Consider the following 21,820-nt stretch of genomic DNA (forward strand, 5'->3'; position numbering starts at 1 on the left):
GTTGGGCGTCCTCGGGCGGGGCAGAGGAGCTGAGGCGGGCTGCTCCGGGGCGGGGAGGAGTGACGCCAGCTCGGGTGTCACGGAAAGCCGACGGCCCCCGCAGCAAGGGCGGGAGCGGGAACCCCTCGCCTCATAGCTCTGCCATCCCGGGGCTGGGGACGTGGCTGACGGGGCGGACACCCCGGGCTCTCAGCTGCCTGCCCGGGACGGGAGCTGGAGGTTCGGAGGGACTTCAGCGGGCGGCCGTCCACGGGCAGGGGAGGGCGGGGGACGGCGACCGGGGCCAGGGACGGCGGAGCAACGGCAGGGCTAACACCACAACGGATTTGTCTATTGCTTTTTTAATCAACAAGGTTTTAGAAAACTGAGAAGGTCCTGACAGCTCATGAGAGAGACAGCCACTGTGCAGAACCTGCTGCCACCCTGACGACTCAGAGGGGGAGTGGCTGCTCGTTCACCCTGCCCTTGGAAGAATCGACCTTCATTGCCTCAAACAGCAGCTTCACCAGCGCCATCCTCCCCCGGGCGATCACGGCTTTGGAGAGCTGGGTCACCTCCAGCGTGCGGTTGCAGCAGACTGCCCTCAGCTCCTGCTGCAGGTGCTGCCGTGCGAATTTCTCCTCGGCTTTCTTAACCTACCGCTCCATCTCCTGCACCAGCATTTCCGTCTTCAGCTTCTTCTGGCCAAAGAGCAGAAGCAGTGGCTCCGGGAGGCACCGCAAGCTCTCAGTGGAACCCACGTCGTCCAGTTCGACGGCCTGCTTGAAGCACTTGATGGCGAGTGTTTCCTGGCTTTTAAGCCACAGGCGTTTGCCCCTGAAGAGCTGCAGTTCGGGTATGGTATCGCCCAGGTCAAACTCCATGGCTTTGTCCGGGAGCTTCATCCACCAGGAACAGTTCTCGCACGGCGTCCATGCTCATATGGTAGTCAAAAATAGTAGAGGGGTGGCAGGACAAAATGGGTCTGTCAGGAGAAAAGAGAGACCAATGGCTGCCTCCGAGGATGACATTCCCCATCGGGCTCTGGGGAGAGGAGCAATAAGAGTGTGGCTGACCTGCTCGCAGCACCATGTCCATAGTGTACACACAGGACTGCAGTCCTGCTCCCATCCTTGTGTCTAATGTCTCCCACTGCTTGGCTCCAGGTGGCTCTTCACTCCCGTAAGCTCTCAGAATTCCCTCCCAGCTAAGGCTGACGTTAACCGTAGCAATCCCTCTGTTCCCTGTTTCTGCCTTCAGCCCTCCTGTACCTCACCATCTCCCTCGCACCTAACTGGAACCGAGCCCAACAGGATGGAAAGGCAGCCAAGGGCCAGGCCCCTCAGTCTTTGTGGTCTAACTTGAGGGCTGAGAGTTAATGAAAACCTGGGGACACTGCAAGGAGCTCCCCGGGATCTCAGGGGTATGATGTGCCCATGCTCACCTGGCCCCTGTCCGGGTTTGTCCTCAGGCACGGACAAACCTTGAGGACCCTTTTGAGGTCATTTTCAGCATGCGTGAGCTTCCTTCTGTCAGGCACTGGACCCTGTCCCATCTTTGCACGTTCCAGATCTTGCGGATACATCTTCATGTGGATTTGGAGACCAGAGGAAACTCATCAGCTTGGCTTGGTGCCCAGTTGCAAGATGGATGATGAAATGATGTGAGTACAAACCACTAGCATGCATCGGATCAGCTCCTCGGCCGTGCCAGGCTACACCAGAGAGCCAGGCCAGCTTGCCCAGCACCAGCACCTCAGTGTCCAAAGCGTGACCCCATGGTTAGCAGTACCAGGAAAGGTGGTGCAAGCCCCTGAGATGCTGCTCATCCTGTTGACCTGTTGACTGTAAATTTGGTTCTTGGTGATCCTGGGGTCCTTGAAAGCAGCTAGCCCATCCGTTCCCCGTTCCAGGCTCAGGTATGGGGGCAGCATGGCCTAGTGTGTTCAGAGGTTGAACCACTTGGCTGTAGGAGTGCGCCTGAAGAAGGGCTGAGAAATCAAAAGCATTTTTTCTTACATCATTTCAGCTTTCTCCAGTCAAACCTGGCAGACAGACACCACCCGGCACCCAGTGACCACCTCCACGCTGCACTTTTCAGCCTCCTGCCTCTAGCTCAAAGGGAGTTAAACATCTCTGAAGAGCAGTTGTAAGCACATATTAAAGTACTCCACTAGAGGAGGAGATTTCACTTCACTGAGCCTCATTTTATGAGGAGTTAAATAATCCTGTTTAAATATAAGGAAGTAAGAATGAGTCCTTATTTTATTTAAAAATGGGGTTTGAAGAAATCTTCATGATTCTTCTGTAATGGGAAATACTCACAAATGTGCACTCCTGTTTACAGGGGGCTACAAATGGGCAAAATCAAGGGATTAAGGAGCACATTTTTGATGCTCCTGAGTGATTTGGGAGCATTAAAGTCATTAAATAGTCAAGCCAGTTCTGCGAGGTGACTCTGCACCCTGTGAAACGTTGCCCAGAGGGACCTGGGGAAGTCCCTCAGCAGCTCAGTGCCAGAGCCAGGATCTGGCCCAGGTTTCCTGGCTGCCAGGTAGCAACTTCACTCCCAGACCAGCCTTCGCTGGTTTTGTCAGGCAATTACTTCTCCCTGCGTGTTTCTCACCACAATTAAAACAAGCAATGCAAATGCTGTCTGAGAGAAGCGCCGTGGTTGTCTTGGAGGCTGGAGGAGCAGGACGGGTCCCTGTGGTAAGGGGACCTGTCCACGCTTCGGACACCCAGCATACTGTGCTGGCCCCGATGAGGGCTTACCTGTGCCCAGGTGCAGTACGCCTGCCAGTGGAGCTGCGGGTCCCGCGGGACATCCAGTGCCATATTGCATATCCCTTTGGCCATCTCCTGCTTGCCCAGGAAGTGGAAGATATTCGCCAGGCGGTTCAGGATGGGAGGTTTGTCTTTCACCGTTTCTATCGCCTGTTTGAGCCACAGAAGTGAAACACGTTTCCATCGGTGACTTATTGCCTGCTGTGCTGATCAAAGGGACAAAACCATCTTGGATTGATTCGCCGGAGCAGTGTTTTAACTGGGAGGGTTTAAGGCTATACAAAAGACGCGGCCTGCAGGGAAAGCTGATAGCTGTTATTAAATCAGCAGACAGGACTGAATGCGGGGCTAAGCTCAGGGGTTATATGTCTGAAAGCCTGTCTGTCCTCCTTATTTTTTCCAGCTGTGCTGGGGGAAGCTAATAAAGGTACTGTTGTCCCTGCAGCCTTTCACCAAACCGCTCGCCTGCTGCTTTGCCGCGAGCTGATTTATGCCTTCGGGGCCAAACACGCGGCCTGAGAGGGGTGTGCCATGCACATGGCGGGACCGAGGGTCTCGGCTGCCGTCTGGGGCCTCCCCTCTTTGACCTGGGGGATTTCCAGGAGGAAAAATGCTGAGGAATGGGGTAAGATGAATGAAGGACCAAGCAGGCGATGGCAGCTGCCTCGAATCAGTCCCTGGTGCAGCAGTGCTGGCTATAGCACCTTGCCAAAGCAATCGAGGGGGTCAGTCTCGGAGAAGCCACAGTCTGGGATCCCCGTCGGGGTGGTGGAAAACCTTTCGTTCTTTTCCAGCAGCAGCCCCAGGTAGCACCAGGCCAGGGCTAGGGGAAGAGAAGTCAGGGCAGGTGAGAGGCCAAGTCATTCAGCGGCCAAACCTCTCTCCATCCTGCAGAGGATTTGCAGTTTGGGCTTGGGGTCTCAGCACAGAGACGTGGCACATCCCGGCTGACCCTGGACATGCTCTTACACAGCTTGTAGGGTCCGTGAGCCCACAGCGCTGGCTCACGCACCTGGCTGACTAATTTTCCCGAGTACTTTCATCCCTCCAGTGATGTTGCTGTAACTGCATGACCGCAGGACAACGTTTTTATGCCTAGTGAAGCAGTAGTTGCAGGGCTTGTCTTAGATTTGCCCCTCGGGAAGTTACTGGGGGATGTAAAATTACCACACATCCCCTCCACCCTGGCAGCTACCCAAGGTGCAGGTGCTCCCGGGCAACCCTCGGGTGCTTTCAGACAGCTCCTCCCAAGCAGACAACACTTTTGAAAATAAACAACACTGATAAAAATACAGTAATTAAATCAATCAGAAGAATGCATATCATCATCTGAGGTTCAGGGCTACCTTGGATGTATGTACATACAACATCCATCAGTGCTGGATGCATTACACCATGAGTTACGCGTGCGTAAGGACCAGAGGTGGGTTTTACACAGATGGGCTTGGAGTCCCCCTCCTGGTGAAATAATCTGTTTCTCCTGCCTCTGTAGCGTTGGAGGACTTGATGGCTTGTCGGAGCAGTGCCAGGGTCCTGTTGGAGGCGGGCAGCCTCTTCAGCTCCTCGCTGCCCTGGCTTAGCAGGATCCCATCCAGCCTGCAATGGGAGCGGGCGGCATGGCTGGGACCGGGCAGCCAACCCCGCTTTCTGCACCAAACAGCAGCCCAGCGCCAGGGAACCGACTTCCTCAGGCCTGGCTTGCTCTTGTCCAAAATGCAACGGGCATTAAGGGGGCTGGTGAGCCTCCCCTGCGAAGATCATGGATGCGGATCGCCTTGCCCAGACCCACCCATGCTCACATGCAGCAAATACAGCACCACAGAGGACACAAGCACCAAGAGCATCATTTTGTTGCCCAAAGTGGGATTGGCAGGTTGGGTTTTTGCTTTAAGAATGTATTTTCTTAGCAGCTTAGAGATAATTTGTCCCTATGAAGGCCTGGTAAACAGTTGGATCAAGCCCTGAATACGTTGCTTTAGCCAGGCTGGGAGCCTCCATTACGAGGATCCCTGCCTCCACCCTGCTGTCTGCCAGCCCTGTCTGCTCCCGGGAGGGGACATTCCCTGGGGAACTGGGATGCTGGGTGCCATGGTGACGGCTGCCATGGCAAGGGCTGCCACCATCCCTGCAGACCTTGGGGACTAGACCTGCCAGCATGGGGCTGCAAGCACTCCCCAGGGACATGCGCAGCCAGGTGAGGCCACCGGCCAGGCTTGCCTGGATGCGTGGGGAGAGCTGGACTTACTGGTGTAGCTCTCCTCATCTCCCAGATTGTCTGTGCCCGCTGGGAAGCAGCTTCTTGCATGGGGACTTCTTTCACATGACGGTCCGGGACCGAGCACCCCAGGGTGGAAGTGTGGGATGTGGGCTGCTCATGCCAGCGCTTGCAGGCACCTTCCTGGTGCTCAGCAAACACAGAGGACGGAGGATTGGGACATGGAGCAGCAGATCCCCATGTCCATCTCCCCTAATCGCCCCTCTTCACCTGGCTGCGGAGCCACGGCCAGCTGAGCATGAGCTCAGCCTTGTGCTCCAGTCCTGGCACTGCTGACGGCAGTGCTCTGGCTCTGTGTTGCAGGGGAAAGCATCAGCCTCTGGCTGGGCCAGAGCAGAGAAGGGCTCCCAGCTTAGTCAGCTGCCCCATTTCCAGTTCAAGGAGATAACGAAGAGGTGCAAACGCCAGGTAAAAGCTGGGTTTCATCCGCCTTCCGAGCACATTTGCTAGGGGCGAGCAGTTCAGGCAGCGCAGGCAGTGCTGCCCAGGCCCATCCTCGCCTTCCCCACTCTCCTCCCGCAGCAGGAAAGGCTGGGCCCAGGAATGTACAACGTCAGGGACTTTCTGCAGGAGACACGGTCCTCCAGCCTCTGGGGGGTTCTGTGACACGAGGGAGCAGTGGTTCAGAAACGCCCACAGGGTAGGTCACACCCCGACATGGGAGATGCTGGGGAATGGTGCCTGCCGGCTGCGGGACTTGGGTCCGGGCTGATGCCTCCAGAGAACAAGCCCTTTGCAAGGGTTAGGAGCTACCGTGGGCACCATCTCCTCCTGCTGGGCTGGGGACTGTCCCCCTTGCTGAGGCTGCCCACGGCCACCCCACCTCTCCCGCAGTACTGCTTCCCTGGCCCTGGCATGTACGGCCCCCGGGGGAACCCCTACGCCCGCCTGGAGGAGAGGGACAAGCGCTCTGCCAGCACGCGAGGGCTGATGGACAGCAGGACGGCAAAGTGTGCCCTGCTGGCAGCCGTGGCGAGTCCTGCCCCTTCCCCTGAGGACATGCTGGTGGGGTGGCCCCATCCCCCCGCTGAGCGCAGCCCCTGCTGCCTTTCCCCCCGTGCCTGCAGGGCAGCGGCCTGGGACCTGGCACCTACCACCTGCAGAGCAGCATCGACGAGGGGCTGCGGTGGGCGGGCGGCCCTGGACCCTGCCAGCTCTTCTTGGGGGACAGGTTGAAGCCCACTGGTGGTGGCCATCACGCCTTGGAGGTGCGTTGCCCTGGGGCCCCACACCTGGACAGGATTTATCAGCGAGCTGTGGCATTGCCAACACATTGCTATAAGGATGGAGAGCTGCCTTACGCCAGCATCTGTCCCGCTTGGATTTTGCTCTTTGACTTCCCTTAGATCCTGGAAAAATACACCCACTCAGCAGCATTTGGGGAGCGAGCGGGCTGCAAGCACCATGCAGGAGAGCAGGCTGGTGCCCCTGAGCAGCGGCAGGGCTGAGGTCTCATGGCACGGGATGGATGGGGTGGCCCAAGAGACCACCGGCAGCGGAGCCTCTCGCGCCGCTCCCTTGTCCTGGCAGAGGAGAGGCACCGAGCTGAGCACTGGCACTGTCAAGGGTTTCCTGGATGAGCTGACATTGAAGGACAAGAAGAAGAAAGGCTGCTTCAGCACTCTACCGAGGAACCCGGGCTGCCCCATGGAGAGGATCTTCTGGGCCACGCTCAGCCAGTGCCCAAGGGAGGCGGGCAGCGGGAGCATGGACATTGGCACCGGCCGGTGTCACCAGCATCCCCGGTGGTGCAGCAGGTGCCTGGGGTGGGGATGCATCAGGCCCTGGGGGGATGAACGGCTCTCCGATGTTGTGCAGCTCTTTTTATGAGCAAACTGATGTGCAACAGGTTTCCTTCTGCCCAGTATGTGGTGGGACTGGGCTTCTACAACCCAAAGCCCGTTGAGAGATCAACGTACTCCAGCCAACCCCCATTCTAGTCATCTGCCAAGAGATTCAACAGAAAGTCCTACTGCCTCTTTACTGGGAACGAGGTGAGTGAATGGACCAGGCAGTGAGAGAGTGTCACAGGAACGGTCAGGCTCTGAGTTTCCTCCATGACCATCCCCAATCCATTACCACATCCCTGGGAGGGGACAAAACTCTTCTGAGCCACAGTAAGGGTGGGTACTCCTCACCAGCTTCAGCCAGCTAAACGTTAGGTGTGCCCTCTGAATGGAGCCGCACCCCAGCAGAAGTCCCACATCAGGTGGCTGTCTGCGATAGAAGGGCAGACTGACCTCAGGAGGTGCTTTTCTCTCCCCATTGATTATCAAGGAAACCTGGGCGACTTGGCCAGATACCCGTCCTTTAGAAAGGAGATGAGTCCCTCTCTAGGTGCTGTTGTTCTTGCCCAGAACAGGTTGCTAAAGAATAAATGGTGAATAAAGGCCCACGGCCCAACATCCTGCCAGGTCGAGGGAAAGGTGCCCCCTGCATACAGCAGCACGCTGAGCACCCACCACTGAGCACGCGCTGCCGTAGGCAGGTGAGCTTGCCTGGTGCTGAGCAGAGGGGCAGGAGCTCAGCAGCAACCATGTTATCTCTGCCTGCATCCTCAGGCCTTTGCCCTTTTCAAGGGATGCTCAGACAACCCTTCCCATTAGTTTTGCTCTGCATCAGCTGCAAGCAAGCAGATGCACTTCACGGATGAGGGCAGCTGGGTCTGAGTCCTTTTAGGAGCTAGGAGCTACTTGTATCCTCCCAGAAAGTCATATTCTGCTGCTTGAAAGCCAGTTTTTCCTCTAGCAGCATCAGCAGCACGTCGCAGAGCCAGTGCAGGTGGGAGCCATTCCCGTAGTACCCATTCCTGGAGCTGTATTCATCTTGGCAGCTTCCCCATGGAGAACCAGAACAAAGCCTGAAGGGCTCAAAGCAGACAGGGAAAGCTTTAATCTGAAATAGTCCACCTTAGCTAGGGATGAGGAGCAGGCTTCCATGTGGCTTCTCCTTCATCCAGCTGGGTGGGGAACAGGCAACTTAAAAGAGGTCAAGGATGAAGACATCTTCATAATTGCTGGGGAACTCAACAGATGACATTTCAGTGGGGAGGTTGTGACACGGCAGCCCTTCACTACAGCTAGCAGTAGGTGACTGGTGAGCTTGCTTGAGCCTGCAGAGCTAATAGACTTCTTTGTGGACTGCTGTGATGGGAAGAACTACTCGTGAAGGGGACTGGCCAGGCTAACACCGATTAGTGTGTCTTCTCCTCCCTCCCCTGCAATATAGGCTCAGTTTGGTTAAGATATGCCACATATTGTTGTATTTTTTGCAACTGAAGGCCTGGCCATGTGAAGGCACTACCTGGTTTTGCCCCACTCACATCCTCCACGCTGCCTCTGGATGGGGAAGCACGAGACCCTCTCCTTCCAGAACCCTCTAGGTGTTGGTCGCTACAACATCACCGAGCATGAAAAATACCCTCAGAAGATGAGATACCAGTCCCTGTACCAGCGTGATGTGCAGCAGTACCTGAGCAACTTGAAGCGGGATGCCGACCTGCTGTAAGTCTGACAGACAAGGGGGCTGTAAGTGGTTTCACACTGGCTTACAGGAAAATCATCTTGAGCAGCTCTGGGGAGACTGAGTGCATGTTACTGACACTACAACTGACGTGAGATGGGATGATCGTGTAGTTAAAGCACTGGATTGGGACTGAGAAACACTCGCCAGCCCCACCGCAGGTTCCCTCTGTGGACAGGGAGGTTGGTATTGCTGCACCTCTCCCCTCCCAGGAAAGCAAGGAGACCGTGCTTCCCCACTGCGTAGGGGTAGTGGGAGGGTTAAAGCACTACTGGCTCTCAAGGCACTTCACAGATGCCAAGGTGGTTGTATCTTGTGAAATGCAATTTGCCTGCAGTGGAGGTGTAGGCAAATAGTTTCCATCAAATTAGAGGAGACAGCCTGGGAAGGAACTGGGAGGTGGATGGATAATCAACCTGTCTGGACTCATTCCCAGTGCCAGCACCGGACCGCTCAACAGCCCGAAACAGAAATCGTCTTCTCAGGCTGTGCCTTGGTGCCTTCCATCTGAGGAAGGAAGATAACAAGGCTCACTTTCACCGCAGAGGGCTTTGAAATCGCTAGCGTGAAAACCCTGCGAAGCAGTTAGGAACTATACTAATGAGAGACCTCAGGATAGCCCTCCGCTCTCACCTTTGCTTGTGGCCAAGATTAGCAAACTGCTGCGGCGGCACTACGGGCTGACAGCTCTGCAAAGGTCAGTCTTGATCTCCAGAGTAGTTAGAAATTGGTCTTGGCTGAATATAACTCGGCAGCTTTCAGCGGGGCAGCCAGAAGTCAGCTATCCTACGATGGAGAAAGCATAATGAAATCTAGCTTTCAATATTGCCCAGCTTCGTTAATTTTGTACTTCCAGTAGGAATAAAAAAGAAATCTGAACAGTGAGCAGGACTTGGAATTCAAATGCACCTCTCTGATCAAATAGCACTAGCTCCAAGATCACTTTTCAAGCTACAGCTGTGCTTTCTAGGGAATAGCCAGGCTTTTAAGAGCTGTTGACCTCCATGCTCATTAAGACTAATGAGATTAATCCAGCCAATAATTTGAGCCCCCTGAATTGCATCCTATTTCCACAGCGAGCAGTTCAAGCCTGTTGCTAAAAACAACTGGAGTGATTTGATTTCTGCTCCACGTTGTCCAGATACCTCTGAAGAAATCACTGCTGTTTTCCAAACATAAGATGGTGCTGGGAAGCCCAAATCAGTGCGTAAATGGCAGACACGCCAGCGGATGAGATGGGGTAGATGAAAATACAGCGTGCTGGCACACAAGTCAAGAGATAGGAAACAACTCAAGTCTTGTTCTGTGGTAATAAAACACGCTTCGACAACCAGCAGTCTAACTTTTTTGTCGAGTAATGCATTATTTCCACCTTGGACTTTATAAAAGTGACACACTTGCGAAGAGGATGCCAGATACTGCACATCCTCCGAAGGAAGGTCTGCTGGCACGCACAGCTCATTCAGCATTAAACATTTCCTTTCAAACAGCACTACTGAAAGAAGTCGCACGTACCTGTTACGGGCATGGTGGCGTTACCGCAGCTGAATACCCCCAGGTCCACCAGGACAGCTCAACGGAGAGCTGGGTCTGGAAAAGCAGTGCTACGGCAAAGCAGTTAGAGTAGTCAGGCCTTCGGCACCTGCCTACGTACCTGTCCCGTGCTGTCTTTAAAGTAGCTGTGTGCAAGGATCTTCACCACAAGCTGTAACATACAGCTTCACTTGAATTAACAATGCAAATGTTTATAAGCAGCTGGAGGGAATTAGGGGGAATTTAGTGTCATCGTTCCAAATTTTGTAGGATATTAAAACCTAGAGGCAACGGAGAAAGTGAAATGAAGAGCGAGCTGTGTCGGTGATAACAAAGGATGGCCATAAAAACGTAGTGGGAGTACGCTGGTTCACTTAGAGTTAACCTTTATAAAGTCTCGTACTAGTGTTTAGACCAGACTGGAATAATTAAATCTAGGTGTAATTACACGTTAGTTGTGGCTGATTAAGTATGCTAATTAATCTGCAATTATCCTTTGGTGGGAGAGATAATTGAACACAGGTAGAACTGCAGTGATTTAAGGAAATACTGATTATCATTCTAGAGAGGCAAGCAAAGGAGGAAGGAGATCTCTGATGGGAGATGCCTGAGCAGTGATGTGGGTGAGCGTAGGCTACAGAAATACTGCTGGGGTAACAAGAGAGGATTGTGAAATGCAGCGTAAGTCAGGGCCGACAAAGGCTGTGATTAAAGGAACACAGGGCTTTGGCACTTGAACTGTGGTTTCAGTGGGGTGGAGGCATTTGGCAGCCTGGATTTCAGGAGAAAGCCCAGCAGCTTCTCTCTGGGAAGAAAGCATTGGAAGAGGATGCACTCGCTGTGACCAACGGAGTGGCAGGAATACCTCTGTCTAAGCCTACAGAGCTGCTGTGAAGGCGTTTTTCAAAGAAACAGAAGATGTGGATGTGAAACTCCTCAGGCTGAAGAGGGCACTGAATCTTCATCCTCGCTTCTGTGGCTGATCGTTCAAACCAGGGATTAGATTTATTAGTATGAGAAAAATGAAGTAGCTATCCATGTCAACGGCTGTAGCACCTAAATCCAAAATGGGGTTTTGTCCTCCTTGGATAAAAAGTCACAGGGAAAGAATGAGGTGAGGGGGGAGAAAAATCAGGACAAGTGGCATCATGAGGCTACGTGGAGTTAGTGGGGCATAACTGAAGGGTTAAGGCTCAGCCATAAGTGTTTGTTCTGTACAGGTGTGTCTTGGAGCAGAGATAAGGGTAGACTCACAGACTTCAAAGACATTCCTTCAAAGCTGTTTGCAGCACCAGGCTCCTCATCTCCCAACAGCCTCAAAATGCCTCTGGTCTCTTACCCAGACAGCAGCTTTTCTCAGTAATCACTGGCCGTTTGTAACAATACAATAAGCATGAGAAATGATAAACACAGCTGTTGAAGAGTAAGTAATCATTCGTTAAAAGACACCACTTTGAACAGTACGCTGGCTAGATCTTTATTTTAAACAGCCCGTACAACCAAAAATTAAGAGCAACAGCAACTATGCATGTGCATCTGTGTGACTGATACAGTTACAGTACCCAATCACATCACACAAAGTTTGCCAATAAATTAAGGAGTGAAAAAAAAATTACAGTGCATACCTAAAGATCATCAGTACGTGAGAGAAACACAGCTGAAGTAAAAGTATTTGCATATCCTCTAGCTGTTTTAACATCGCCCTTTAAAAGCTAACCAAACCCATTCTTGCTCTGTGCAGATTATCTTACAAGCACTGGGCTAAATCGTAGCTTTGCCCCAGGAACGAGGAAGCTGCTCTTGTGCTGCTTCCCTCACAGAGGCAGGAGGGCAGGTTACACCCTGAGAATCAGCGTTTGCCTGCCTGTGTACCCCGAAGCCTGGGACGGTGTAGCAGACACTCCTGGATCACTGACACAGCTCCACCTCCTGCCCGGCTCCGTGGCTTGGGCAGCACTGCAGGCGCTCTGCATCAGCTGCATCTCCCCTTGGCAGGCTGCCCCGCTACCAGTCCCCCGCGTGGGATTTTAAGGGGGACCTTATTTGCACACAATTTGCCCAGCATGCATCACTGAGTAACAGGCCAAACTTGTTACTGTTTTATCATTGGTTTCATCTGGACCATAAACATCCATCTATCAATAAATAAAATCATTGGTTTAGCACTCATATAAAATTACAACGCCTCCCACTGGTAACTGTTTAAAAAGTTCTTCATGTTAACCCCGACGCAAGCCTCAAGAAAATTACTTTCTTTTCCCTCAAGCTCAGTAAGGTTTCAAGTAACAATTTAAAGTACTGCTTGGACAAGACATGGGCTTGGTTTGGAACCGTGTTTCTGGCTACAGGGTCAAAACATTTCCACACTTCTACACTTGACTGTATGAAGTGCGTGAGTGTGCCGTTTTCACTAGCAAGCAGCAGAAGGGGGAACTGAACAGTACTTGCTGTTGATTTCCTCTCCAGGTGACTGAAACAGTCCTTTTACAAAGCCTATCAATCTAATCCAGCTAAAACGAAAAGCAAAAGTGTCACTCGAATCAGAACCAAAGCCTGTGTGTATCAAGATTCACAACAAGAGTTGTTCTTATCCACAGCCGCTTGCTCTAACAAACCTCGTATAAATAAAGCCTTGACTTCCTTTTCCTACCGGCCAGGACAGAATGGTCTGAAATAACCCACGTCTTCCTCCAACTGAGTATTTATAAGGCACTAAAATTAAGCAATAACCAACCCCACCCCCCAAACCCCCGAAAAACAAACCCAAAAAAATCCAAATAAACTGACCCACAACGAGTAAAAACTGAAATTAAAACTTGGCTATATGAAATAGCAGCAATTTTTTCAGTAGCCTATGAAGCCAAAATATTGATATTTTGGGGCAAAAAAACAATGCACTGGTAGCCAATTACAAAGTACCTAAAACCTACATCCACTTACACTTTATAATCAAAATCAGTACAAATCTGATAGGCACAAGTAAAAAGCATTTTCTCCACACCTCAATGCTCAGTTTTGAAACTGAAGCTGCTGTTAGGGAGTTTAACCGCTCTGCTGAGATTATAGTGCAGTATAACCCAAGCAGTATAGTACCACACCACATCGTGCAGCGCCGTACAGCCAGAAGATTATGGTACCATCGTGAAGGTGTCCTACAGGTTACCGACTGGAGGCAAATGTTTTTAACATCATGATTAATTTGACAATGCATTCAGCTTTGGCACCTATTTCTGAGCCCTCCCTACCATTTTCAAAAGTAATGTTAAATATAGCTATAGTATACAGCTGGTGTAACTCCAGTATCTTCATCCTTTCCAATTATTTTTCTTATGCTTGGAAATAGGTGAATTCACCTATGTCACTACATTAGATACAAAGGCTAGCACTTTAGATTTCTTAAAAACAATCACTTTGAGTTTGGAAAATTGGTTTCAAAACATACAAAGAAATACTAAACATAAATTTATAAAGCAGGAATTCATACCTTTAAACATCAACAAGAATGAGCTTATTTGGAGAGCAATAAAGCTTTTTTTTTAAAGGATATACTGACTAGCTATAGGTAAACTCATCTTTCCCTGATTGCTTGATTAGATCATCCAGGCTCAGTGCCTCGCAGCTTTGCAGATTTTGTCATACACTTCTGGAAAGGCATCCTTGCAATTCATTTGCTCCCTCAGCTTGTGGTATAACGAACCATCAAACATATCCCAGAACTCCTCACGGGTCATATAGCAATCTGCATACAGCATCTGGAAACTTGAGAAAAAAAAGGAAGGAAAAAAAAAAGAGGCAGAGATTCAGTATTAATTGCGCCACAAGATTTGAAATACAATATTAAAAAAAAATCAGGGCAAGCTATGAATAGCAAATATTCAACAAAAAAACTCCCATCAAAAATGCTTTTAAAAACAAGCAAATATAATTGCTCACATGGATTATGCTGGGACAGTTGGCCAATTATATTTTGTGGATTTAACATTACCACGATCTCTTTTCCAAAAGGAAATAACATGTAATGGTGAAAACAGCAGAATACTGCTAGTCATTTTTGGTGAAGGGGAAGATGGGAAAAGAAAGCAATTAAAATAACCGTTCCTTTTAAAATACGGTTCAGAACACTTCTTTAGCCATCAGTGTATTGATACTTTCATGAGTTTTGCTGCTACAAAGAGAAAAGGAGAAGGACTAAAAAATGTATATAAACCAGTGGTTCGTGTTTAGACATCCTAACCGCGTGCAGCCAAATCTTCTGACAACTTGTATTCTAACAATTTGTGTTCACAGAAACCCAAGTCTAGAGAGAACTTCAAAAGTTGCTCCAAATCAAGAGTCTGGCCCCTTGCACCGAAAACCACACATAACCTAAATTCTCCCTGACAAATACTTTTCTAACTGCTTTTGAAAGCCTGCTTTCCTTTATCTTCCATTCAAAACCTTTAATTCCAGCTTCAAAAAAAGGGAAGTATTTTTTCTGCATGCTTTCTTACGATCCATGGAGGTACAGTCATGGCGTCTCGTATTAGCCTGCATTACAAAATGCATTCAAGGCAGATGTAGCAATACGTTCTTTGACTTTTTACAGTTTCTTTGAACTGGACGTTGAGAATATAACTAGGAAGGCAAAAGCCTGCCAAATCAGACCAGGCCGAGAAGATAAATTTATAGTGTAAATGAAACACAGTGTAACAAAGGTCCACTTACAAAAATAAATGAAATCCTTATTTAGCTGTGGACTCTCCCTTACTTTCATACTGTGCTCTCTAAAATGCAGCTAGCATCAGAGTAGAGCAGTAAAACACACACTGTTACATAAAAGCTCTATTGTTGTGTGTGATTACGAAACTGTAAGATCAAGCATTTACCCATTGTTCACTTCCCAGTGACAGGTAGAGAAGAGACAAACCACTGTTAGTAAAGAGCTTTAAATTAAAAGCTTAATTTCAAGTTAATTAAAAAAAGCTTAAAATTAACTTTCAGTTGCTTTGTTCTCTGGCAGATCACTTATTGCAGCTAAAAGTCATTTACATTCTCCGAATCATCTCGAAGCAGACTCACCACTGTTACTCAGTCACATGGGATATAATCACTGTTAGACTGAGAAGTAGGTCAAAATAGAAATGTGGATAAATTATCCTGATGGTGTAAAAATACCGTGTAGTTGTTTTTTGTTCCTGAGAAACAAGCCTGTAACTGCTTCTCCACTGACACTACTAGAGCAAATTAGGCTGGCATGAGTCTGTGACAGATGGTGGACACGTATCTCGCGCCTACTGCGGTCCTATGTAATAAGAATCGGGGCAGGGAAAAGGAAGCTATGGAAGTACAAGTTGCGAGGGAGGAAAGACTCCCACCACCGCACAGGGACTGCCGGGGTGTCAAGGCTGGCCTCCCTGCGCAAGGACACACCAGCGCAAGGACACACCAGCGCAAGGACAGGGCAGAGCTGCAGCATGACGCTGCAAGGACCGCAGGGAGCAGAACGCTCCCAAGGGCAGGCAGGGAAGCTGTCCAAACTTTAACAGCCTGTGGGATTCCTGGAAGGGCTGCGGCCAACACAGCACTTGCTCTGCCCCTGCTCTGAACCAGCCTGAAACAAGTCAGCCTCAGTATGCAAGCTCAGCCAGCTGCCTTCCCGAGGGCTGGGCTAGCCAGCCTTGCGGAGAGCGATCACCGACCCACACTAACACCACTTCTGGACAGCAACTGGTTTATGCACTGTCAGTACAGACCTGCTGAGGTCTTTCTGCACCTCGGTGCATGGATGTATTTTGTTGCAGCAGAGACTCTGCTCCCAGTGCAGCCTGGAGCTGAAAGGTGACCTGAAGCTACCCAGCTCCCAAATACACTGCAAGAACTTCAGCCAGTGCGCTCATTCGGTTGGTTTTGCAATCAAATAATGAAACTGAAATCATATTTAAAAATCGTACCATCAAAATTAGTAATTAAAATCAGTTTGCAATTAATGTGGTTGTTAAATTATTGCAATATTAAAGTGCTGTGGGATTAAATAACTGTAATTAAACCACACGGGTGTAAATTATATGGCATTATTACTATTCTAAGGAGTGGGATCCTTACCCATGCACACTTCTTACAAACTTTTCCATTTGCCTCATTGAAGCCCTGGCTTCAAATTGTTTCCTTCTGGGCTCTCCATAAGCTCCTATATCCACGTAGAGTTCTGCTTCATCCCCTTTTGGGTGGACCATACCAGGATTATTGGGCAATATGAAAGGACATAACCAAAGAGGGTACACCTGCAGAGGTAAGAAAATGCTTTATCACTTATTTTTAACAAAACAATCCTTTAAGCTATCTCTTAATAAAGGTGACAAAATGAAGAGTTAAGAGGACTTCTTCCCAATTTGGGATTGAAACTTACACAGCTCTTCCTTTCCAATTGTCTTGCTGTGGTTCTTAGCTGCACTTTCTAATGACCGTAACACAAATAGACTGAGATGCTCAGAATATGTGCTGTGTCCTCCTAGAATTACATCTCCTCCCCCTTAAATATTTGAAATGGAAAAAAAAAACATCCCCGATCCCAAAGCAACAACTGAATACACACTCTGAGTAAAAAGAGAATTAAGAGTTTTCTTTTCCAGGTCAGTCCAAAATTGAAGCTGCCAAGTTTGTACTTCTTATACTAACTAAAATAAACTCAGAAATAAAAGCAAGAAAGGGAAATTAATTCCCACAGTTGGGGTTTAGTGAGACCGCCAGTCATTTTAGGTGAAAGAAAAATCAGTTCAAGTTTCACTAAGTGACAAAATCTTTTAGAAGTGTTGGCTTCTACTAAAGTTTGAATCTCACTTTTTTAAAATTCTTTTTTTCAGAAAGCTGTGTTCATTTCTTCTGCAGCTTTGCATCATAGACTTGCAAAGCACAGTACTCCCCAGGATACAACAATGACCTTTTACACAAGCAGACTATTATGTCTTAAGACCAACAGTCACAGCTCTTACTACACACAGTCCAAGATTCACTGCATTTTAGAAACATGAGTTCTTACATTAAGGTCAACATGGAAGGTTTGGATAGATTTTTCAAGGCTCTTCATTGGCACCAACATGTCCTGTACAACATGGTGTTGCTCGTACAGCTTTCGAATAGCTTCTCCTTGGGTGAGTTTTAACAAAGAGATTTTTGGAGGAACCATCCAGCCAAACAGGTAACGGAAAACAGGGTTATTGCCAAAAGGAATGATATCCTTTAAAGAGGAAAGAAAAAAAGTTTGACTTAAGAATGTGTAAGTGAACCAAAAGGCAATACTTCAGAATCCTCAGAGCAACATTAAGCCAGATTTTCAATAAATTTAACTGCTGATACTTTTGCTAAACTACTGTAATACAAATATGAACAAATAAGAGAGGCCTGGACTGAACTTAACTACACAGCCCTGCCCTAAGCTTCCTCTAGTTACAGCGATTGATTTTCAGTCCTATGAATCGCAACATACTCATCCCCAAATACTTTCAGAGAATGAAGTTCAGAGAACAGTAGGCTATGATCTTAAAACAGCTAAGGAAGGAGTGCATAAGAAGCTAAGCTTACAGAACTCTAGCAAGAATAAATACATACAAGATCAGTTCTTAAAAGAATTTTAAAGCTGTAAAATTTTAAGTACTTCCTGCACAGCCAACTCCTGTTTAACTTCTCCGGGAGCTGAAAGGATCCAGTATCTCACCCCAGAGATTCAAAACGTAGCAATGGGAATCTTTCAGAATGCTACATGAAGTTTTGCGTAAATTTGTGTGGACATCACAACAAATACATTTATGAAATTCAAAGTAATGACCTTACTGCATAATTACTATTCTGAGTTTAGGCAGGGCAAATTTTCAGCCATAATTTCACATTCATGTTTTTTCCACCATCTGCCTTTGAAAATCACTTAGTAGGTATAAAAGCTTAATGCTGAAATTATGTACTTAAGGTCCAAATTCAGAAAAGCACTAAAACAGAAATTAGGAGGTTATGATATAACGCCTTATCTATAAAGAAGTGCCTTTGGATTTGTTTTGCCCAAATGCAGGACTTTTAAATTTGCCATAAACTTCACTGTTTTCTTCTGCCATGAAAGACAGAAGTGTTGCCAAGGGGAAGAAGGTACATTGTACCTACACTGGGAAAGAGCAGAGTACCTTCCTGCAGATGTTATTTTAATTTTGGAACTGGTCTTACTTGGAGCTCCCAGAAGATACTGCGTGTATGTCTATGGTAATAATGTCTTGAGGGAATGTATTCTATTCCAGTCCTGTCAGCTTTCAAATACTTCTCCACATGCTTAAAGAACCACGGCTTGTAGTAGTTGCCAATTCTGTTTATCTACAAGAAAACATGCATTCACCAGCAAACACCAACACAGATAACAGTTACACCTTACTAGACAACATTAAGTATGTCCCCAAATTCCTTTACTGTGAAGAATCAACGTTATACCCTCTGTGACAGTTTGAATGAGGCTGTCACAAGAGATCTAGGGAGCCTTCATTTCTCCACATGCATGGCTCCTTCTTACCTTTCTTGCCATTAAGGTTTAATTTAAATAAGTCTTGCTAAGGCTTGCCTGTTACAAGCTAATTAAGAGACCGTGAATGTGACAGAACTGGATTCCTGAAATACCGATCTCTCAACCCATCATTAATCCAAAGTCTCATTATGGCAGAGGAGAAACATCCAGGTTGAGGGATGCAGTTAGCATGTCCCTCCTGTAAATGTCCCTGATGTGTTTTACCAATATTAACTGTATTAAAAGCTTCCTGGGAAAAGAGTTATTCTGAATAACTGCGGTTTAAAACAGCATTGTTCCGTATATGAGAAAAGATACTTCTCTTCCTCCTTAGGTACTGCAATTAAAAGGCTGTAGACTAAATTATTTGCTAGAATAATGAAACCAGTGGGTCATTTCTTATCAGCTGAAGAGATTTAAAGTACAGACTCTGTTGTAGTAACAAAGAGCTGTAATTTAAAATGTTCTGACGGACAGTTCTAACTTTTAATCCCATGTTAAGAGATTGTTCCAGTCTTATAATGATTCTGGTTTTATACTGGCATACAGTACAGCTTCAGTTAAACTTTCGGGGTATTTTTTTTCTTTGTGACTAACTGCCCTTTAGTTACCTTGCTTTGCTCAGCTTCATCAGTCAAGACTCCTGTCATGATGACTGCTTCTTCCAAAGAATACACAAGTCCTTCCACAAAACTATTCTCCTTTTTCTTAGATTCTTCAGTAAACTTTTCACAAATCTTCTGCAGTCCTCTCACGGGCTCATAATGTATTTTGACGTATTTCTTGGCAGGAATCATTTTTATTTCTGCTGCAACCAGGAAACCCAGAGTACCACAAGACCAAGGCACTGCATAAAACAGGTCTGAATTTTCAGTCTGCAAAAAGTATGTCATACTAAATCATATATCCTTACCGATAACTGTCAACGACATTGTAAATAATAGCAAAATAACATTTTGTCTTACTGGTGAACATCTCACAAGGCTTCCATCAGCAAGAACAAGTTCATAGGCCACACAGGTATGTTGAAAAAGTCCATATATATGGGATGAAGACTCAATGCCAGTTCCCATGATCAGGCCACCTTGTCAAGAGAGCACATAACAAATCAAATGAAACACTCCAAAAGGAAGGTGGTCTATGAGAACAAAATCCCGCTTTTAAGCTCTGGACATGACTTTTAAGACTATTTTAAAAAAATAAAAAAGGAAGTGCTTATAACATAAACACCACAACAGAACATAAGGTTCAACAGAGTATTTCCGGAACCTTTAAAATAATGCAACATGTTACTGCATAAAAAGCTAATGAAAATGCAGCAAAATCAGTGAGTCTCTTGTCATCACAACGACCCTTACCTACTGTAAGATCATCAAGCTCTGGTACCACAGGAATAGTCCAGCCCATGGGATTCAGGTGTGCAGTCAACTGGCCCATGGTCACCAAAGGTTCCACACGAACAACCTAAAGAGCAAAAAAACCCAATTCCCCCCACCAAACATAAATGAAGCGTTCAGCATTAACGATGACAAAATACAGCTAACTGGATTGTACTTCCATCTGTTATCAGAATTCAGAGACTTACTTTCCTAAGAGCACTACTAAAAATAGCTGAAACTGTTTAGTGATTCCTCCTCTGCCTCCGCATCTTGTTGCTCAGTCCCCAAAACCATAAAGCAATCTGGTCTTTTAGACTTCAGCACATAAAAGCTAAGCAATTCCATATGCTGGTTTTTTGGATAGAATGATCCAAGCACACACTCTAAAACCTGAAATTTGGTGGGTCTACTGCTACAAAAATCCTTTGTTCTTTATGGAATCTAATCTCCTCTTCAGCTACAAATACAAATAAAAAAAGCTGTAAACTTCATTATTATGAAAGCTTTGTGATGAATTTGTTACCTCTCTTTCACTGTCCACTTCCAGAACATCCATTAAGTTGATCATGATGTTCTTATGAATCTTCTTATACTTTCCAACACGAAGTGATACAGTCAACCAGCCAGGCCGGCCAGTGCACATGTATCTTTTGCTGCCTTCATTTTTCCATTCTCGAACCTGCAAGAGGTAACAACTGAACTGACGCTGTAAGGCATACACGTCGTCAATAGTGTATACCAGAAACATTTTTCCCTCACTGTGAAAAAGCATTCAGAAATATTGTTACTCATCTAACATGTATGTTACCTGCAAGTAACAAAGCCTGGATGTCTCTATGTTGAGTAGCGATGCTTTCGAAGTCTCTCTGCAGATCTCTGAACTAAATAAAATACCACCAGAGGGGTCTAGTTATGTAGAGGAAGCATTTCTAATATCTCTTAGCTTTGGGGTTTTTTTGGAGATGGGATTCAGAAAACTAGAATGAAAGTTTTAAAAATCCACAGGAAAACCTATACTCGAAGGGAGGTATTATGACTGTCATAAATGTCAGTTTCGTGAAGGTTAATGAAACAATGCCTCCTCCTAAACACACCAAAAAAATGGTCTGAGCCTGAAAATGAATGGGCAAAGAGAGAAAAGTTGAGAAGGAAAATGTGTAAGCCATACACATGATCCACGAATTTTGCAAAGCCACAGTGGTTAACATTTGGAGAACAAACACCAATTGTAGCACTTTCTTCAAAGCTCAACTGCTACTACAGCTGGTGATAAAAAACCCAACCCCAAATCCTCAAAGAATAACTCCGTGCACATTAATATCCATCTGTATCTGCAATGAACACAAGAGTCAAGGAAGAAAACAGAAGCAGACGTGACAGAATTACCGTAAATACTAGAGAGCACAGAAACATTAAAGACATCTGTGTTTCTGGGTGGAAGAAAAGTTTCGTCTCCCCTTCAATCATCTCTTGGAACTAACAATGCCGAGAAGCAGGATGTAAGTGGTATGAAAACACGGTATTAAGCCAACCATTCAAAGACTAACATTTTCGTGTTACACACGTGCACACACGTACATGCCTAAACCATGTGAGCGTACAGAGAGATTCACAGCGCATCTCTAAGGATGTTACAATGACAGCAGCTGGACAGCCGCATCTGGACTTGCCAGCTGTTGACGCCGCAACTTCGAGAGGAGTTTCAGACGGGGGAAAAAACCCCACAGGGGCAGAAACACCCGCTGGCTTTTATTCGTTTGCTTGTGCTCGCTCCGGCTGCCGCAACCGGATTCAAAGCTGGATTTTGCCCCGGCGCCGGGAGAGGCGGGGG

The 21,820-nt window shown here is 47.4% G+C and overlaps 4 protein-coding genes across 4 annotated transcripts in view; 1 reads left to right on the plus strand and 3 right to left on the minus strand.

Moving 5' to 3' along the window:
- The window catches only part of PARS2 (prolyl-tRNA synthetase 2, mitochondrial (putative)), a 2,150-nt gene extending 2,016 nt beyond the window's left edge, over nucleotides 1-134 (minus strand). The window contains exon 1 of the mRNA XM_019474139.1: nucleotides 93-134. Within this exon, the coding sequence (XP_019329684.1) occupies nucleotides 93-134 (42 nt within the window). The remainder of the gene's footprint in view (nucleotides 1-92) is intronic.
- Nucleotides 135-357: 223 nt separating this feature from the next.
- Nucleotides 358-3,213, minus strand: TTC22 (tetratricopeptide repeat domain 22). Its single transcript, XM_009287398.2, is given in 1 exon segment — nucleotides 358-3,213. A coding segment is annotated over 1 exon segment (453 nt). The 5' UTR covers nucleotides 885-3,213; the 3' UTR covers nucleotides 358-431.
- Nucleotides 3,214-4,920: 1,707 nt separating this feature from the next.
- On the plus strand, nucleotides 4,921-9,741 carry LEXM (lymphocyte expansion molecule). The gene is given in 12 exon segments (XM_009287498.1): nucleotides 4,921-4,959; nucleotides 5,344-5,448; nucleotides 5,563-5,640; nucleotides 5,642-5,680; nucleotides 5,875-6,012; nucleotides 6,108-6,248; nucleotides 6,324-6,331; nucleotides 6,576-6,734; nucleotides 6,905-7,034; nucleotides 7,789-7,821; nucleotides 8,413-8,543; nucleotides 9,639-9,741. Coding segments are annotated over 12 exon segments (1,104 nt in total).
- A 1,809-nt stretch (nucleotides 9,742-11,550) lies between these two features.
- DHCR24 (24-dehydrocholesterol reductase) overlaps nucleotides 11,551-21,820 on the minus strand; it is a 19,097-nt gene continuing 8,827 nt past the window's right edge. Inside the window, exons 3-10 of the mRNA XM_009287499.2 lie at nucleotides 20,513-20,668; nucleotides 19,969-20,074; nucleotides 19,576-19,694; nucleotides 19,222-19,485; nucleotides 18,283-18,426; nucleotides 17,111-17,308; nucleotides 16,177-16,355; nucleotides 11,551-13,854 (exon numbers count right to left, since the gene is read on the minus strand). Coding sequence (XP_009285774.1) covers nucleotides 13,701-13,854; nucleotides 16,177-16,355; nucleotides 17,111-17,308; nucleotides 18,283-18,426; nucleotides 19,222-19,485; nucleotides 19,576-19,694; nucleotides 19,969-20,074; nucleotides 20,513-20,668 — 1,320 coding nt within the window. The 3' untranslated portion in view covers nucleotides 11,551-13,700. The remainder of the gene's footprint in view (nucleotides 13,855-16,176; nucleotides 16,356-17,110; nucleotides 17,309-18,282; nucleotides 18,427-19,221; nucleotides 19,486-19,575; nucleotides 19,695-19,968; nucleotides 20,075-20,512; nucleotides 20,669-21,820) is intronic.

The sequence above is a fragment of the Aptenodytes forsteri genome, unplaced genomic scaffold (assembly GCF_000699145.1).
Source record: "Aptenodytes forsteri isolate BGI_AS27 unplaced genomic scaffold, ASM69914v1 Scaffold119, whole genome shotgun sequence".
Classification (NCBI taxonomy): domain Eukaryota; kingdom Metazoa; phylum Chordata; class Aves; order Sphenisciformes; family Spheniscidae; genus Aptenodytes; species Aptenodytes forsteri.